At 48.8% G+C, this 18,815-nt stretch overlaps 1 protein-coding gene across 2 annotated transcripts in view; it reads right to left on the reverse strand.

Moving 5' to 3' along the window:
* Nucleotides 1–18,815, reverse strand: part of SLC39A4 (solute carrier family 39 member 4) — a 67,749-nt gene that overhangs the window by 15,695 nt on the left and 33,239 nt on the right. For both annotated transcript variants that reach the window (XM_083622010.1, XM_083622009.1), the window contains 5 exons: nt 11,869–12,153; nt 8,731–8,935; nt 4,790–5,115; nt 2,167–2,338; nt 1,399–1,571 (listed from right to left, as the gene is read on the reverse strand). In XM_083622010.1, the coding sequence (XP_083478136.1) occupies nt 1,399–1,571; nt 2,167–2,338; nt 4,790–5,115; nt 8,731–8,935; nt 11,869–12,153 (1,161 nt within the window). The remainder of the gene's footprint in view (nt 1–1,398; nt 1,572–2,166; nt 2,339–4,789; nt 5,116–8,730; nt 8,936–11,868; nt 12,154–18,815) is intronic.

Here is an 18,815-nt window from a genome sequence, read left to right on the forward strand (position 1 = left end):
AGATTGATTTGGGGCGCAGGGCAAAAGCTTCTGAAAACCACACATCCCTGCCTTCGAAACATGCCGGACTACAACTCCCATCCACACCAGCACCCACTGTGACCATGTGATGCTGTCAGGAGAGCTGCCATGGTGGCTGGTGGGAGTTGTAGTATAGCACCGGGTGCAGGGCACCAGATTGGGAAAGGTTGAATTGCGAAAGGAGGGATTTATCATCACATGTGGTGGACTTGTAGTAAGGTAAAAGCTTACTGGCAAATGATATATAGTGAGTCAAAGAAAATGTTTAAAAGTACATTTGTGGAAAAACCAGAGGCATTTCTGTTAGGTATAGTAGGGAATGAGATCCTGAAGACAGATACAAAACTGTTTATGTATGCGACAACAGCAGCAAGAACTCTTTTAGCCCCAAAATGGAACTGACGAGAAATTCCATCGCTAGAAGAGTGGCAGACGAAGGTGATGGACTATGCAGAATTGGCAAGGCTGGCCGGGAAAATCGGAAACCATCGCGATCAAACTTTCCAAAAAGACTGGAGTAAATTTGTACAATCTCTGAAGGACAATTGTAAACAATTAACAACGCTAGCAGGGTTGTCGTAAGAAAACTTGCAATGTTAAGGATTTGTACCTTTTTATATTCGTTTAAAAATTTGTGGTTAATGGAAAGAGTGAAACATAAATGGGATAATGTACAAATGCTATGATGTAGGAGTGCAAATATCCAGAGGGTGGGGGTCAGGTGGGATTGCTATGAGGAATTATGAACTGTGAAGCAAGCCATTGTGTCCGCGATAAAAGCATGGCGTTGACTGGGTTTGATTCATTGACAATAATTTCTGATCAAATCTCACAAGCCTTTCCACCTCTGGCATTTGCTTTCTCTACACCTGACAGGCACGTATAAGCATTCTAAATACACAGACCAGTTGCCGGTTGCTTCATCAGAGGAAATCTGATTGGTTCTTACGAACACTGTGTAAAAAGTTCTTTTGTGAATAAAATGACCTGGGCCGAGGGGTGCAGGAATTATTATTGGCACCCCTCGCAGAGTCTTGCTGGTCAAGCCTTGTGTGTATTTTGTTCACCAGAGTCCAATCCTTCCTTGCTTTGGGAACGCTACACTATGAGGCAATAATGAATTATGGAAACCATGAGACGGGAGGGAGGGAAGTCGAATCTCAATTGAGCAGATATGTAATGAGTATAAGAAGGATTTGTTTAAAGGTGGTAAAATCGAAACTTAATAAATGTTTTTTTTAAGGGAAAGGTTGGATCACGTGCAGCTGCGCACACCTGCAAATGGATGCTCTTGCCAGCACACTTTGAGGCACACCTGCCCAGAGAGCACAGCCTCAGCACAAACTGGAAACGGCCCCACCCGCCGTGTGAACTGACCGTGGGGATGAGATGGAGCATGGCATCCCCGGTGAGGGATCCCACCGCCAGGCTGACGAAGAGCTGGATCACGTACTGGTAGGCGCTGATGCAGGTGGTGCAGAGGAGAACCACGATGCCAAAGAGGGCACACAGGCAGATCAGCAGGGTCGCCAGCGAGCCATAGATGTATTCTGGAAGAGGGGCAAGGAGGAGTGGCGGGGAAAGAGTTATACGTATGTTTCGGAAGATGACATCGTACATTTCCGGGCACAATTCAAAGTGTTGGTGTTATGTACTGAGTTTAATAGGATCCAAAATGCAGCAGTCTGATTGGTCCTAGAACAATAGGATTCAGAATGCAGCAGTCTGATTGGTCCTAGAACAATAGTAGCCACCGAGAACCCACTCCTCCATGAATTTGTGGCTATCCAAGTTGTGGCCATTCCTGCCCATTGTGGGAGGGAGTTCCACAGTCTTAACTATGCATCGTGTTAAGAAAGGCTTTCTTTTATTCATCCCAAAGTGCGCAAGCAAGACCAAGACTCTCCCCGCTTGCAATTCCCAGCTGCTGGAAGAAGAGCAGAGCCAATGTGGAAGTGTAATATCTTTTAGCCCCTTCCATGGCATGGCTCTCTCAACAGCTGTCAGCTACTGGGCGTCGTACGCAGAAGCAGCCTTAGGACCTCAAGCCCAGACCTTAAACTGGACAGGTTCCTACAGGACTCAGCAATTTGTTTTCTAATTGGCTTAAGAGACCAGTTCCTTTTTAAGGGTGGGTGGACTCACTCTGCGCAGTGGTGAGCCGTCCATCAGCAGGGGTGTTCCGGGGGGCAGAGCAGGCTTTGCTCAGCTGTTGCTGCACCAGCGCTGGGCTCACGCGGCTGAAATCAGGGCCGGAGATTCCTGCGCCTTCGTCGATCCCGTAAATCTCAAACAGGTCACTGGGGCTGAGGCAGACCTGGAAATAAAGACATGCCCCCCCCAGATGAGTGAGCCACAAGGAGATCCCAAGGAGACTAAGGTTGCCAGTTCTTCAAATGCCTCGTTCTACCCAGACACTGAGGTCCAGCTCCGAGGGCCTTCTGGCGGTTCCCTCGCTGCAAGAAGCCAAGTTACAGGGAACCAGTCAGAGGGCCTTCTTGGTAGGGGCACCCGCCCTGTGGAACGCCCTCCCACCAGATGTCAAAGAGGAAAATAGACAGAGCTTCTCTGAGATTTGGTGTTTAATATAAAGGACTACCAAAAAAACCGGCAGAGAGGAAATGAGAGAGACTTAAGAGCCTCGGATGTGAGGTCACCAGGCTGACACCAGATAGACTGATGGACATTTGTTGGAGCTTGAAACCGGGAAAGGTGGGGAGTGGGGTTTTGGGTATCCAAAGGCTGTACAATTATACTTTGTTTTTACATATTTTTGTTTTGTTACTTATATTAAAATGGGGAACTCGTGAAAGGGAATTGGGGCCGATCTTAGAAAAAGATATTAAGAATAAGTATTGATGCATAAAGAATGAGGTTTATGTTAAAATTGGTTAATCAAAAGGATTTAAATATAATAAGGTAAAATTTGGGGATAAGAACTTGCTGAACTAAAAATTGAATTGGAATACAAGAAGGGGAGGTGTGGGGAAGTCAAGGAAATATGTTATTGAAAGAAAGGAATGTAATTATATGTGTGTTTTTTATTTTTATTTTTATATTTTTTTTCTTTATTTTTTGAAAATTTCAATAAATATCTTTAAAAAAAAACCACAGATGTCAAAGAGGAAAATAACTACCAAGCTTTTAGAAGACATCTGAAGGCAGCCCTCTTTAGGGAAGCTTTTAATGTTTAATAGGTTATTGTATTTTAGTGTTTTGTTGGAAGCCGCACAGAGTGGCTGGGGAAACCCAGCCAGATGGGCAGGGTATAAATAATACAATTATTATTATTATTATTATTATTATTATTATTATTATTATTATTAATGGCCCTATCACCATGCCTTTCGCATCCATTTGATCTGTAGCCATTGGAACCAGGTGATTCCTGTTATGTGTTCCATGGTCTGTTTGCCTGAGCTTGAGTCTGGACTAAGGATTCTGAGTTCTGTGTTCTGTGTTCTCCTGTGTTCTGATTCGATACATGATGTCCAATCACAGTGCACTTCAGGATTTGGGCCTCTGCCATTGGCCCTTGAACTCTGAGTTGTGATTCGCAGCTTGGACGTTTAGATAGCCAATCACATTGGGAGTGGGAGTGGCCCAGGCTTTCAGGAATGTATAAAAGCAGTTGCTTTGCCCCTGTTTCCCAGTTATGTACAATGGTACCTCGGTTTACAGACGCTTCAGGTTACAGACGCTTCAGGTTACAGACTCCGCTAACCCAGAAATAATACCTCAGGTGAAGAACTTTGCTTCAGGATGAGAACAGAAATCGTGTGGTGGCGGCAGCGGGAGGTCCCATTAGCTAAAGTGGTGCTTCAGGTTAAGAACAGTTTCAGGTTAAGAATGAACCTCTAGAATAAATTAAGTTCTTAACCAGAGGTACCACTGTAGTTCAATAAAGGTTCTTGCTGTTATCACTGTGTCTTGCCTCGTGGGACCCACCTACATTTCCAATTCTAGAACCATAGAATTGGTTGGAAGGGACCCAAGAGGTCATCCAGCCCAGCCCCCTGCAATGCAGGAATTCTGTGACGCTTGACACAGCAAAGAAGTTCCCTTGCTGATTTCTACAGGTCAACTGGCCTTGAATGGCATAGGAGCAGGCCAGACCACCTTTTGTTTTCTGGTCAGATGGCAATCCTAATGGACAGACACACAAATGCACACTGCTGCCTGACAAAAACACAGCTAGAATCAGAGTCCTGTTCTCAGTTTCTTGTCTAAGCGCTGACAAAACACATGGAGTGGGAAAAGAATTTCATCATCTGCCTCTGGGCTCTGCCCTTCATGAGAAAATCACCTGTTCCCAACATCACCTGATGCACGGAGGGCAAGGCAACATCCCTCTCCTCTTCTACACCATGTGGAAATTAATTCGGTTTTTATTTAAAAGCCTTTTTGTGCCAGCTTTCATCACGTCAGACGATCATCATCAAATTCTCCTTTCCCTTGTGGAACATGAAGAGAAGGAGGGAGTCCTGGACCAGGGATGGGAAACTAACGAGCAACATGATCATGGTTGCTATCTGGCAGATCCATAGGTGCCAACTCCCTGGGTGCCTGGGCACCCACACAATTCTGCATGAAGGGGCCAGGCACCCATAAATTTTGTTGCCAGGGCCATGCATGCTGCATGGCACCCACAGCTCCGGGCGCCCATGGTTGCAGGGCCAAGCTGGAACTCCTGAGCAGATCCTACCCTTGAACCACCCAGTGGTCTCTCTCTTTAGATGTTTGTGATGGGTCAGAAAACGCTCCTCACCGTATCCCAGACGTTCGCGTCCTGCTCTCCCGTTCCAGGCAGACTCCGCCTTCGCCGGGCCACGTTCTTCTCCGTTCGGTTTCCAGGGTGGTCCATTTCATCGCCATGGTAGTGGTCAGTGTCATTGCCATGGTGATGGTCCTCGTGACCTTCGTGGTCACCATGATCATGAGGGTGATCGTGCGTGGCGCCCTCGTGTGCGTGGTCGTGGTGGCTGCCAAGCGCGTGGTCGTTGTGAGGGTGCTCGTGCCCAGGTTCCCCGTGGTCGTGTCCTGCGTGGGACGCCTCAGGACCCACTTCGAGCTGCTCCATCAGTCTGGTCAAGCCTGTTGCAAACACAGAAGAGGCCCTGATCTCACCAGATGCCCTCAGGATCTCTGCCAGGTGGATTTACCACCAACCCAAATCCTTGAGCTCTTTGCACGCTCTCTATCAAAGACTTACGGAGCTGGTGGCAGCAGCAGCACCAGCCGCCAAGGACTTTCAGGTTCATAGTCTTCAGCTGCGATCCTAAGCCCCGCTTACCTGGGAATAAGGCCGATTGAATTCAACAGGATTCAGGGATTAGAGAGACTGCACTGTAAATTTCTCAATAGCACTCTCACAGAGTCCCCAGCTGAGCTTTTGACATTTGTCTGTTGCGTTTTGTAGCTACGCCACACCCGGGTGTATTTCCAAAGATGGATTGTAACTCACTCTACGTGGGGCTGCCCTTGAGACTGACCCAGAAACTCCAGCGGGTGCAGAATGCCGCGGCGAGACTCCTTACGGGGTCCTCACTGCGGGATCACATTCACCCAGTGCTATACCAGCTGCACTGGCTCCCGGTGGAGTACAGGATCAGGTTCAAGGTGAAGGTTTTAACCTTTAAAGCCCTATACGGCCTAGGACCCTCGTACCTACGGGACCGCCTCTCCTGGTATGTCTCACGGAGAACCTTGCGGTCTTCAAACAAAAACATCTTGGAGGTCCCGGGCCACAGGGAATTTAGGCTGGCCCCAACCAGAACCAGGGCTTTTTCGGCCGTGGCCCCGATCTGGTGGAACGCTCTGTCACAAGAGACTAGGGCCATGCGGGACCTGACATCTTTCCGCAGGGTCTGCGAGATGGAGCTGTTCCACCAGGCCTTTGGCCAGGGCAGTCTGACCCCCTCCTTCGGTAATCCTCACAGAACTCTAGCCCAATGGTTGCCATTAATTTGATTTTGAACTGATTTTAGAATGAATTGATTTTAGAATGCTGTGTTACTTTTATTGTTGTTAGCCGCTCTGAGCCCTGCTTCAGCTGGGGAGGGCGGGATATAAATAAAATGTTATTATTTATTTATTTATTATTATTACAGTATTATATAACTAACTCATGAAACTCGCTGATGTGATGGCCACTAACCAAAGGACTCTAACCAAGGGCTTAAAGGGGCAAGGAATGAGATTCTAACTAATGGATTCAAATGACAAGAAAGGCAATTCTAGCTAAACTTTAGGAAGCCCTTTCTGGCAGAATGGACTCCCTCAGAAGGTGCTGGACTCCCTTTGTTGGAGGATTTTGGAACAGAGCTTGGACAACCATCTGTCATAGAGGCTTTAGCTGAGATTCCTGCATTTCAGGGGGTTGGACTAGATGTCTCTTGGGGGTCCCTTCCAACTCTACTGTTCTATGATTCCTCTGCAGGGGGCCCAGAGGATCTGCCCCTAGATAGCCCCTTCCCCCAAGAGCTCAGAGTGATAGGTGCAGGTGGCAGAGCTCATGTCATCCTCCCCCTTTCCCTGCCCCCCCCTTTTCCAAGGACTCCAGGAGCAAACTTTTTCAGCAGGGGGCTGGTCCACTGTTTCTCAGACCTTGTGGGGGGCCGGACTATATTTTGGGGGGGAAATAAAAATGAACGAATTCCTATGCCCCACAAATAACCCAGAGATGCATTTTAAATAAAAGGGCACATTCTACTCATGTAAAAACACGCTGATTCCCGGACCGTCTGCGGGCCATATTGAGAAGGCAATTGGGCCGGATCCGGCTCCCCGGGCCTTAGTTTGCCTACCCATGCTTTAGACTAGAGCCATCTGCACTTCAAGGATTAATCTGCACCTGGGAACAAAGCCCCCCACCCAGAAACAGGACCTGCCACCCAGCAAGTGAGGAGGGAGGTTGAGCTGGATTTGCCCAGGGCCATACCTGGAGTCCAGGGCAGAGGCGAGGCCACACCTTAGAACTCACCTCCATCAAATTAAGGATCTTTACAATTTTATAATATGCAGAATAACATGTGCTGAAAAACCAGAGAGAGGAGTTGAGGGAAGTCTGGGGGTGGGGTGGGTAGGAGGGTTTTTTTTTTCTTTTGGGGGGAGGGGAAAATGGGGGGGGGTGAGGATTATGTGTTTTTGATAAATTGTTATGTTGAAATTCTTAATAAAAATATTCCAAAAAGGGGGGGGGGAGAAAACTCATCTCCATCAACACACAGAGAGACACAGACACACACGTCCTTCTCAACCCCAACCCAGTGCTGGTGAAATGTCCCAACACAGGGGGGTTGGACTAGATGGCCTCAGGGTCCCTTCTGACTCACAAATTCTGTGACTCTGTGTTAAGGCAGATGGCTCATCCTCAACAGACACAGGAGCAGGAAAGTGTCGGAGCAAACCTTCTGCCTGTCTCAGGACTGAATAGACTCCCCTCCCTGCCCAAACCCTTGCCCGCTGCCTTCCTCACCCAGCACCCCATTCCCCAACAGTGGGATGAAATGAGGTCGCTGCGCGCTTCTGCAACCATGGCACAGAGTTTGAAAAAGCTGCAGAAGAAGTCAAGAAGCTGAAGACTCAACCAACAGATCAAGAAATGCTGGATATCTACAGCTGCTACAAGCAGGCCACAGCTGGAGATGTAAATGCAGACCATCCTGGGATGCTTGATTTCAAAGGCAAGGGCAAGTGGGACGCCTGGAATTCCTTGAAAGGAATGTGCAGAGAAGATGCAATGAAAGCATATATTAGAAAAGCGGAAGAGCTGAAGGAAAAAATATGGAATGCAATAAACCCCTTTCCTGCATGCCTTGAAATGGAATCATGCCTTACTCTACTAACTTAAACTGTGTTACACAGTTTGGCAGTGCCAAGACTTGATGCCACCTTCTATACTTAATAGCTGAAATATACTCAGAGTCGCAAAGTGATTTCATGCTCTTTATTCAGCTCATAGTGGTGAGGAGGAATGAATGAAAGTCCCCTCAAAGCATCTGCTTTATATACATTATTTACACAATGGGCTGCACATGATTGGCTAATTCCGGAATTCTACTGTAAGCCAATCAGGTTGTGGATTCACTTCTATCTGGAGCATGATTGGGTGGTTCCTGCCAACCAATCATACTGCTGCATTGTTCTAGGACCAATCAGACTGCTGCATTCTGAATCCTATTGTTCTAGGACCAATCAGACTGCTGCAGTTTGGATCCTATTCAACTCAGTACATAACAATAGCTGTGTAAATTTACTGTGTAAATTTACTAAAAGGGACGCGGGTGGTGCTGTGGGTTAAACCACAGAGCCTAGGGCTTGCCGATCAGAAGGTCGGCGGTTCGAATCCCCGCGACGGGGTGAGCTCCCGGTGCTCGGTCCCTGCTCCTGCCAACCTAGCAGTTCGAAAGCACGTCAAAGTGCAAGTAGATAAATAGGTACCGCTCTGTCGGGAAGGTAAACGGCGTTTCCGTGCGCTGCTCTGGTTCGCCAGAAGCGGCTTAGTCCTGCTGGCCACATGACCCGGAAGCTGTACACCGGCTCCCTCGGCCAGTAAAGCGAGATGAGCGCCGCAACCCCAGAGTCATCCACGACTGGACCTAATGGTCAGGGGTCCCTTTACCTTTACCTAAATTTACTTCTAATGGTTTGTATAATAAACACTATCAAATTCAAAAACAAACAAAAAAACCAGTGGGATGAAATTACCTGCCAAGGTGAGGTTGTGGGTCTTGTTGCCGTAGAGCCCAAAGATGTACTCCACAAAGTAGTGCTCGGGGGGGAGGGCATGGAAGCAGCCCCCCGCCAGGGCATGGTAGGCAACGGCTGCCAGCACCCGCCCAGCTGGCTCCGAGGCTACTCGATTGGAGATCCGTGCACTGCTCTCCAGGATCTGGTCCACTCCTGCGCAGGGCTGGGAAGGAGAGGAGAGCAGGTCAGGCGACAGGCTGAGCCTCTGAGGCTGCTCAGCCAAGCAATTTATTTCACAGGATCCTAGAATTTTAGAGCTGCAAGGGACCCCCAGGGGGCATCTAGTCCAACCCGCTGCAACGCAGGAATCGCAGCTACTTATTTGTGCTTTATTTTGTAAGCCACCCTGACAGCCATGGCTGCAGAATGTCTAGAGATGTACTTAATTTAATGGCGAGACAGAGGAATAACAGCGGGTGGCAGTGGAGAAGCAGAGGACGTGAAAAGGGAACGGAAGTGTGGGAATTTAGCAACGGGAGCAATAAGAAAAGCCTGTGTGTCTTGAGGCTTTTCTGTCTTAGCAATGAGGACTAGAAAGTTGGCCTTGTCATATTTAAATAGTTTTTAACTGCTCCCACCTAGAACTTTAAGGGACGCGGGTGGCGCTGTGGGTTAAACCACAGAGCCTAGGACTTGCCGATCAGAATGTCGGCGATTCGAATCCCCGTGACGGGGTGAGCTCCTGTTGCTCGGTCCCTGCTCCTGCCAACCTAGCAGTTCGAAAGCACGTCAAAGTGCAAGTAGATAAATAGGTACCGCTCCGGCGGGAAGGTAAACGGCATTTCCGTGTGCTGCTCTGGTTCGCCAGAAGCGGCTTAGTCATGCTGGCCACATGACCCGGAAGCTGTACGCTGGCTCCCTCGGCCAATAAAGCGAGATGAGCGCCGCAACCCCAGAGTCGGCCACGACTGGACCTAATGGTCAGGGGTCCCTTTACCTTTGCCTTTACCAGAACTTTATCAAGTTCAGTCTTCCTCCTCTTCCTTGCTATCAAAGACCAGATGATTAACAGTGGAGAAGATTAGAGTTGCCAGCTCTCTCCTCCTTAATTATAGTGTGACAGACAGATATCCAACAGGTAAAACTTTACCCCATCAGGAAAAGACAGGAAAAGCTTTCGCTGTCTAATTTCCATGCCACCGTGCAGCTCTCACAAGCACAGGAGGCAAGGAGGTAATGGCAGGGCAAAGGGAATGCTATCATTTTAATTACGGTTTTACTTTAACGGGCATCACCATTTATCAGGAAATTCGTCTTGGCAGCATCTCTCAAAAACATTTGACCTGGCCAGGTGAGAGTTGTAATCCAAAACACCTGAAACTCAACAACGTGGGGAAGACTGGTCTGTACATTAAGCTACACATTAATGATAAACTTATTAAAATTTTACAGTGTACAGAGAAATGTTTTGCTCTGTATCACAACCCTAGAACTCACGGACACCCCATGAAATGGAATATTGTCCGATTCAGGGCAGACGAAAGGAAGGCCTTTGTCCCACTGCACCGTTAACCTGTGGAACTCCCTGCCACAGTAGGCAGGGATGTCCACCAATCTAGATGGTTTTAAAAGAGGGTCAGACAAATTCATGGAGGAGGAGGGCTATCAATGGCTCCACAGTTGAGAGGCAGCAATGCTCCTGAATCCCAGTTTCTGGAAACCCCAGGAGGGGAGAGTTGCCCTAGTGTTCGAATTCTGCTTGCTGGTTTCCCATCGGGTGATCTGGTTGGCCACTGTGAGAACAGGAGGCTGGGCTGGACACGCTGATGTTGGATTTTTCAGCTACTTTAAAAAGAGGCTGCATTTTAAATTGCATTTTGACCTGTATTTTAAATTCCCCCCCTTTCCTCCCCCCTCTATTTCCCCCCTATTATGTTTTTGTTGTTGTTGTTGTTTAGTCGTGTCCGCCTCTTCGTGACCCCCTGGACCAGAGCACGCCAGGCCCTCCTGTCTTCCACTGCCTCCCGCAGTTTGGTCAAACTCATGCTGGGAGCTTCAAGAACACTGTCCCACCATCTCGTCCTCCATCGTCCCCTTCTCCTTGCACCCTCCATCTTTCCCAACATCAGGGTCTTTTCCAGGGAGTCTTCTCTTCTCATGAGGTGGCCAAGGTCTTGGAGCCTCAGCTTCAGGATCTGTCCTTCCAGTGAGCACTCAGGCCTGATTTCCTTCCGAATGGAGAGGTTGGATCTTCTTGCAGTCCATGGGACTCTCAAGAGTCTCCTCCAGCACCAGAATTCAAAAGCATCCATTCTTCGGCGATCAGCCTTCTTTATGGTCCAGCTCTCACTTCTATACATCACTACTGGGAAAACCACAGCTTTAACTATACGGACCTTTGTTGGCAAGGTGATGTCTCTGCTTTTTAAGATGCTGTATAGGTTTGCCATCGCCTTTCTCCCAAGGAGCAGGCGTCTTTTAATTTCGTAATAATCCAGTAGGCTCCTCCTTATGTTCTTAATCCAGAATTGGGATGGGAGTAGATTCTGCCAGAAGATCCTTTCCCAGGTGTTACCTCTCTTAGGGCCCTCGTATTTACGGGACCGCCTCTACTGGTCTGCCCCGCAGAGGACCTTAAGGTCCATGAATAACCATAGTTTAGACGTCCCGGGGCCTAAGGAAGCCAGACTATCCTCCCCCAGGGCCATGGCCTTCTCAGCGATGGCTCCGACCTGGTGGAATGCTCTTCTCCCATGAGACCAGGGCCCTGAAGGATTTAACCTCCTTCCGTCGGGCCTGTAAGACAGAGCTATTCCGCTTGGCCTTTAATTTGAATTCAGCCTGATCTTTTATGTCCCTTGCCTCCCCTTTTATGAAGATTTCCCTCTCTGAGACCCCACAGCTAATTCTCCCCTGGTCTCCTCACTGGCCCAAGTAGGACCAATTCAGGCAGCTAGCCCTGGGGATTATCTAATGCTTATTTCCCCTAAATTGATTTTTGAATTTTATTGTTATTCATGTTTTTATACTGTATTTTATGCTGCTTATGCAATTAAGTGTTTTAAATTTGTTGTTAGCCACCCTGATCCCGGTTTTTTAACCGGGAAGGGCGGGGTAGAAATAAAAAATTATTATTATTATTATTATTATTATTACCTCATTTCTTTCATTCTCCTGGATGTTTCTCTGAACGGCCCCCATCAGCTCGGCCACCTTCTCTCGATCAGGCCCAACGGGAGGATTCCCCTCTAAGAATTCGCTCTGCAAAGTGCGGACCTTGGCCACCCAGTCTCCGTCCGCCACGGACCGGCAAGCTGTCGTGGGGTCAGTGAGGTAGTAGACCAGGCCAGCGGAGAACGGCAACAGCTCCGAGGATGTGAGGTTGGCATCCCTGGGAGTTTTTCCCTTTGTGAGTGTAAAAATATCCGAAGCAGAGAGACACTGGAAGGGGGAAACAGAGAGAGAGAGGAGGGGGACAGTTTGTTATTTTTGCACAGATTTTTATGGTTTTCATTATTTGAATTATTATTATTTTGGTCACAGACCAGTTCCAGCCCACATACAATATCAAGGAAATCATAAAACACGATAGGGATACATTTGAATTTGCAATTAGGTATAACAGGGACAATACAGGTATAGCAACAGTTAAAAATATATAAATTAAAACTTAGTCACTAACATATAACCTAAAATTATCATTTAAAACCTTAATCATGATGATAGCATAGCTTGTTCCCTACGTTTTATGGCAATCGCACAGAATTTGGCTACCCTTAACGTGACCTCAGGATCCTTATCCTCTACCAGGAATTTTAGACATTGAAGTTCGGATTCATTTGGAGATTTGGTTTTCATTATTGTGTTTTTTAAAAATAAACCCTAGGGTGTTTGTTTGTTTTTCCTTTGCAAGCTGCCTAAATGATTCTGTTGATGGGTGGACACAATAATAAATAAACGACATCTGACGCAGAGTGCTGTGTAGCTCCGAAGCTTGCACACGCTGACATGAAAATAAAAGAACTTTTTGAAAGTAAAGCGGCCTCGAAGCTTTGTGGCTCCTCTGAAACTTCTGGAGGGCACCTGGTTGGGGAAGGCTGGATCAGGCCAAAGATCCATTGCACCTAGCGTTCTGTTTCCTGCAGCTATCAGCTGGATCAGGGCCTCTGAGATGCAGGGGACAGAAGATTAATAAAAGTGAACTTCTCGGGTGTTATCAGCACCAGATAAGAGGTGAATGACTCACGTGGGATTTGAACCCAGCTCTGACCAGGCCGCTCAGCCTGCAACTAGATGGGTCTGGATAGCAAGGGCTGAGACAAACCATGGAGTCCTTGGCTTTTGCCCTGGTGCTGATAAAGGATTGCTGAGCTGTTTGCAAAGCCTGACAGGTAATTTAGGAAGTTGCCAGTTATTTGAAGCTATTCTATCAGGTCTGGTTGGGGCAAGATGACATGAAACCCAGCCAGATGGGTGGGGTATAAATAATAATAATAATAATAATAATAATAATAATAATAATAATAATTTATTTGTACCCCGCCCATCTGGCTGGGTTTCCCCAGCCACTCGGGGTGGCTTCCACAAAGACCAAAAATACACTAATATGTCATACATTAAAAACTTCCCTGAACAGGGCTGCCTTAAGATGTCTTCTGAATGTCAGGTAGTTGTTTATCTCTTTGACATCTGATGGGAGGGTGTTCCACAGGGCGGGCGCCACCACCGAGAAGGCCATCTGCCTGGTTCCCTGTAGCTTTGCTTCTCGCAATGAGGGAACTGCCAGAAGACCCTCGGCGCTGGACCTCAGTGTCCGGGCAGAACGATGGGGGTGGAGACGCTCCTTCAGGTATATTGGAAGATTGCAAAGCTCCTTGACATCTGGCAGGAGACGGGTGCCACCACCGGGAAGGCCCTCTGCCTGGTTCCCTGTAGCCTCACTTCTCGCAATGAGGGAACTGCCAGAAGGCCCTCGGCGCTGGACCTCAGTGTCCGGGCTGAATGATGGGGATGGAGACGCTCCTTCAGGTATACAGGACCGAGGCCGTTTAGGGCTTTAAAGGTCAGCACCAACACTTTGAATTGTGCTCGGAAACGTACTGGGAGCCAGTGTAGGTCAATGTAGGTCTAATCATATTATTATGATTATTATTATTAGAGGCAGAGGCACCCCCTTGCCTCTTTTTAATTCAGGACAAGAAAAATCCAGACCCAGAAAACTCTGATCCCAAATGCCAGTGAAGTGTAGGTAGGTTCCCACGAGGCAAGGCACAGCGATAACAGCAAGAACCTTTATTGAACTACATAACTGGGAAACAGGGGAAAAGCAACTCCTTATATACATTTCTGAAAGCCTGAGCCACTCCCACTCCCAATGTGATTGGCTATCTAAACTTTCAAGCTGCGAATCACGACTCAGAATTCAAGGGCCAATGGCAGAGGCCCAAATCCTGAAATGTTCTGCGATTGGACATATCGAATCAGAACACAGCAGCTCAGAATCCTTAGTCCAGACCATGGGTAGGCAAACTAAGGCCCGGGGGCCGGATCCGGCCCAATCGCCTTCTAAATCTGGCCTGCGAACGGTCCAGGAATCAGAGTACAGTGGTACCTCTGGTTGCGAACGGGATCCATTTTTTTCCTGATTGAATAAGTCAGGTGAGTGCAGGAATGCAGGAATTCTGTCACTCTTGACACGGCAAAGAGGTTGCTTGCTAATTTCTACAGGTCAGCTGGCCGTGAATGGCATAGGAGCAGGCCAAACCTGGTCAGATGGCAATCCTAAGGCAGGCATCCCCAACCTTCGGCCCTCCAGATGTTTTGGCCTACAACTCCCATGATCCCTAGCTAACAGGACCAGTGGGCAGGGATGATGGGAATTGTAGTCCAAAACATCTGGAGGGCCGAAGGTTGGGGATGCCTGCCCTAGGGGGATCTTGTTGCTTTTGATTATTACCCATTGAGGATTTATTCTTGAAAGAGGTGGAATGTAGCTATGTTCCAAATAAATTCGACCTGTGCAGGTTTTCTGCTACCCGCCTCGCTGCAGTATCGCTGCGCCGGCCGAAACTGCTATAGCTCTATTGTTCCAGGAATGGAATGCCTTCCTCCCTAAGGCAAGCGTGCCTCGATTTGTGCCAAAGTGGGTGGCACCCCAGGGGAAGGTGTGCATGATCACACCTGGAGCCTGACATTCTCGCCTGTGTACTCCCGAGCGTGACGCTGGCAGAGAGTACAAAGAGTCATTCTCTCTGTGTCTCTCGCAACCTGGCACACGTTCAGCTTACGTCTGGGTGCCGGCATGTCTCCTCTGCACTGTGAAATACGAGGCAGCAGGAAAAAATACCTCTTTGCACAGTGCGGGGTTGAACTGTGGAACTCTCTGCCACAGGAGGCAGCGATGGTTGACAACTTGGGAGGGCTTAAAAAGAGGGGTAGACAAATTCACAGGAGAGAAGAGCTATCTATGGCTACTAGCTGGAGGCAGCCGTGCTTCCGAATGCCAGTTGCTAGAAGCCATGGGAAAGGAGAGTTGCTCTTGTGCTCGGATCCTGCTTACTGGTGTCCCACAAGCATCTGCTTGGCCCCTGGGAGAACAGGATGTTGTACTAGATGGCCCAGTGGCCTCATCCTGCAGGTTCTGCTGATGTTAGTCAAGCAAACAGGGACACATAGTTCTTCAGTGAGTCTCCCCACAGCCTGCGCCCAGCAGAATATGAATTAAAAGAGAATCTGCAAAAAAAATATGGATCTGCTGGGAGGGATGTCTAGAGGTTAGCATGGTCCATCCTAGCAGTATGTCTGCATCTGGAAATAAGATGCGGAGGTGACAGACAGGGGCGTAGGAAGGGGGGGGGGTGCAGTGGAGACGGTCCGCCCCAGGTGCCATCCCAGAGGGGGGTGACAACCCCCCTGGGCGGATTGCACCGCCGTGCCGCTCCGGATGTAGGAGCGGCTAGCTGAGCCACTGGTGACAGAGGAGAAGAGCCTGCAGGATCAGGCCAGCTGCCCATTTAGTCCATTTGATGAGGAGGGACAGGATAGAGACAGCGTGGCAGAGTGATTAGAGCGTAGGACTTAATGTGTTTCACAGGGTTGTTGTCAGGGTGAAATGGGAAGGGGGAGGATATTGTAACAACAATTTATTATTTGTACCCCGCCCATCTGGCTGGGTTTCCCCAGCTGCTCTCGGTGGCTTCCAACAAAGATCAAAAATATATTCAAATGTCACACATTAAAAACTTCCCTGCCTTCAGATGTCTTCTAAATGTCTGGTAGTTTTTCTCTTTGACATCTGGTGGGAGGGCGTTCCACAGGGCGGGTGCCACCACTGAGAAGGCCCTCTGCGTGGTTCCCTGTAGCTTTGCTTCTCGCAGGGAGGGAACCGCCAGAAGGCCCTCAGAGCTGGACCTCAGTGTCCGGGCAGAACGATGGGGGTGGAGACGCTCCTTCAGGTATACTGGGCCTTAGAGGCCATTTAGGGCTTTAAAGGTCAGCACCAACACTTTGAATTGTGCTTGGAAACGTCCTGGGAGCCAATGTAGGTCTTTCAAGACGGCCGCTCCCAGTCACCAGTCTAGCTGCCGCACTCTGGATTAGTTGTAGTTTCCGAGTCACCTTCAAAGGTAGCCCCACATAGAGCACATTGCAGTAGTCCAAGCAGGAGAGAACTAGAGCATGCACCACTCTGGCGAAACAGTCCACGGGCAGGTAGAGTCTCATCCTGCATACCAGATGGAGCTGGTAGACAGTTGCCCTGGACACAGAATTGACCTGCTCCTACACGGACAGCTGTGAGTCCAAAATGACTCCCAGGCTGTGCACCTGGTCCTTCAGGGGCACAGTTGCCCAATTCAGGACCAGGGAGTCCTCCACACCTGCCCGCCCCCTGTCCCCCAAAAACAGTACTTCTGTCTTGTGCCCAAAGGTGGGGTTGTTGCTGGCACCTGTCTGTCTTGAGAGACAATGGAGTGTGCCTCCGAGGGTGAAGTCAAACCACTGCATTAACAGCACTGAAGTGACCTCCCTGGCATCTAAGCCTGGGCAGTGTGTCTGGAAGCCCTGGGCTGCCTAGTTGACAAGACAACCCACCCCCCAGCCTTGCTGATCCAAAGGAAAGCAGAACAAGACATTTGAGACCAGCTTGGGTGCAAGAGTTGGCAGAAGGAGGCATTCAAGGCACCATCCAAGCGCCTTAGGGACTCCCCTCTGGATTTGTGGAGGGTGCCTTCTTTGCAAAAGAAGGCTGCTGGGCTCTGGCTCCAGCTGAGCCTCCTGGAGGGTAACTAATACAACCCAAACAGCTGAGGCCCTTTCATCCTTCTTTTGCAAAGGAACAGATCAAAAGGGAAAGGAAGGGCCAGGGCATTTGAATCCTTTTGATGCGCAGGAGATGCAAAATAAATGCATTTAAAAAATGGGCACCACCCTAAACAGCTGCCTCCTCCGTGATCCTGTTCCTAAACTAATCATCATCATAAAGGCATTTTCACACAGCCTCTGGGGTTTACCTGAGGGGGCCACACGGGTTTTTGCATTTCCTTCTAACAGGTGAAGAATTTCTGGTGAATGGAGGCTTAGGGTGGGAACAGAAGTGGGAAGAAGACAGAGCTGGTCATTGAGGGCAGGATGCAAACAGAAGTTATGTGCAAGCCGTAAGTGTAGCCAAGGGGGGGGCAGGGAGAGGCAGCCCCCCCAGATCAAGTAAAACAATAGGAATACTCAACTAACTACCCAACCCAACAAAAGTCCTGTCCCCCCAAAGAATCCTGAGGGGATACAATAGCCATCACCAAATATCTGAAGGTCTGCCACATGAGAGATGGAGCAAGCTTGTTCTCTTTGAGGGCAGGATCCGAACCAACAGATTCAAAAGGCAAAAAATGAGATTACAACTAAGCATTAGGAAGAGCTTTCTGATGGTAAGAGTTGTTCAATAGTAGAATGCTATGGAGTCCACCAGAAGGTGGTGGACTCACCTCCATTGAAGGTTGGACAGTCATCTATCATGGATGCTTTAGTTGAGATCCCTGCATTGCAGCGGGTTGGGCTAGATGACCCCGGAGGGTCCCAACTCTACAATTCTATGATATTATCTCCGCTTCGCTGTTTTCAAAGGCTGGCTCTGTGGAAATCTGGGTCCTGGGGGTTCGGACTTGGCCATTCTGAGGTCAAGCAATGCAATCATGGTTGGTTTCTTAAGAAGAAACGGTCTCAGGTCTCCTTTCTGCTTCGAAGCTGTCACTTTCGATGGGCTAATGCCGTTTACTTCAACTCATGGATAGGAACAATCTGTGGCCATTCAAGGAAATGGACTTTGTGCATGATCAGAGACATGCTTGACGAGGATAGTAGCTGGGCCCAAAGTCTAATTTACCGTAAGTTCCAGAGATATCTGGGAAGAGAACCTGAAGGAAATCCATGCTTTCCTAGTCCCTACTTTTCTCTAGGCTTAACCTTCCCAGAGGGACGCGAGTGATGCTGTGGGTTAAACCACAGAGCCTAGGGTTTGCTGATCAGAAGGTCAGCGGTTCGAATCCCCACGACGGGGTGAGCTCCCGTTACTCGGTCCCTGCTCCTGCCAACCTAGCAGTTCAAGAGCACGCCAGTGCAAGTAGATAAATAGGTACCGCTCTGGCAGGAAGGTAAATGGCGTTTCCGTGCGCTGCTCTGTTTCGCCAGAAGCGGCTTAGTCATGCTGGCCACATGACCCGGAAGCTGGACGCCGGCTCCCTCGGCCAATAAAGCAAGATGAGCGCTGCAACCCCAGAGTTGGCCACAACTGGACCTAATGGTCAGGGGTCCTTTTACCTTTAGTGTGATGTAGTGGTTAAGAGCAGTAGAGTCGTAATCTGGGGATCCGGGTTTGCGTCTCCGCTCCTCCGCATGGAGCTGCTGGGTGACCTTGGGCTAGTCACACTTCTCTGAAGTCTCTCAGCCCCACTCACCTCACAGAGTGTTTGTTGGGGGGGAGGAAGGGAAAGGAGATTGTTAGCCACTTTGAGACTCCGTAGGGTAGTGATAAAGCGGGATATCAAATCCAAACTCTTCTTCTTTACCTTTTTAACCTTCCCAGGGTCAGCTCCTCTGCAAGAATCTCTAAG

The sequence above is a fragment of the Podarcis filfolensis genome, assembly GCF_964270895.1.
Source record: "Podarcis filfolensis genome assembly, chromosome: 7".
Taxonomy (NCBI): Eukaryota; Metazoa; Chordata; class Lepidosauria; order Squamata; family Lacertidae; genus Podarcis; species Podarcis filfolensis.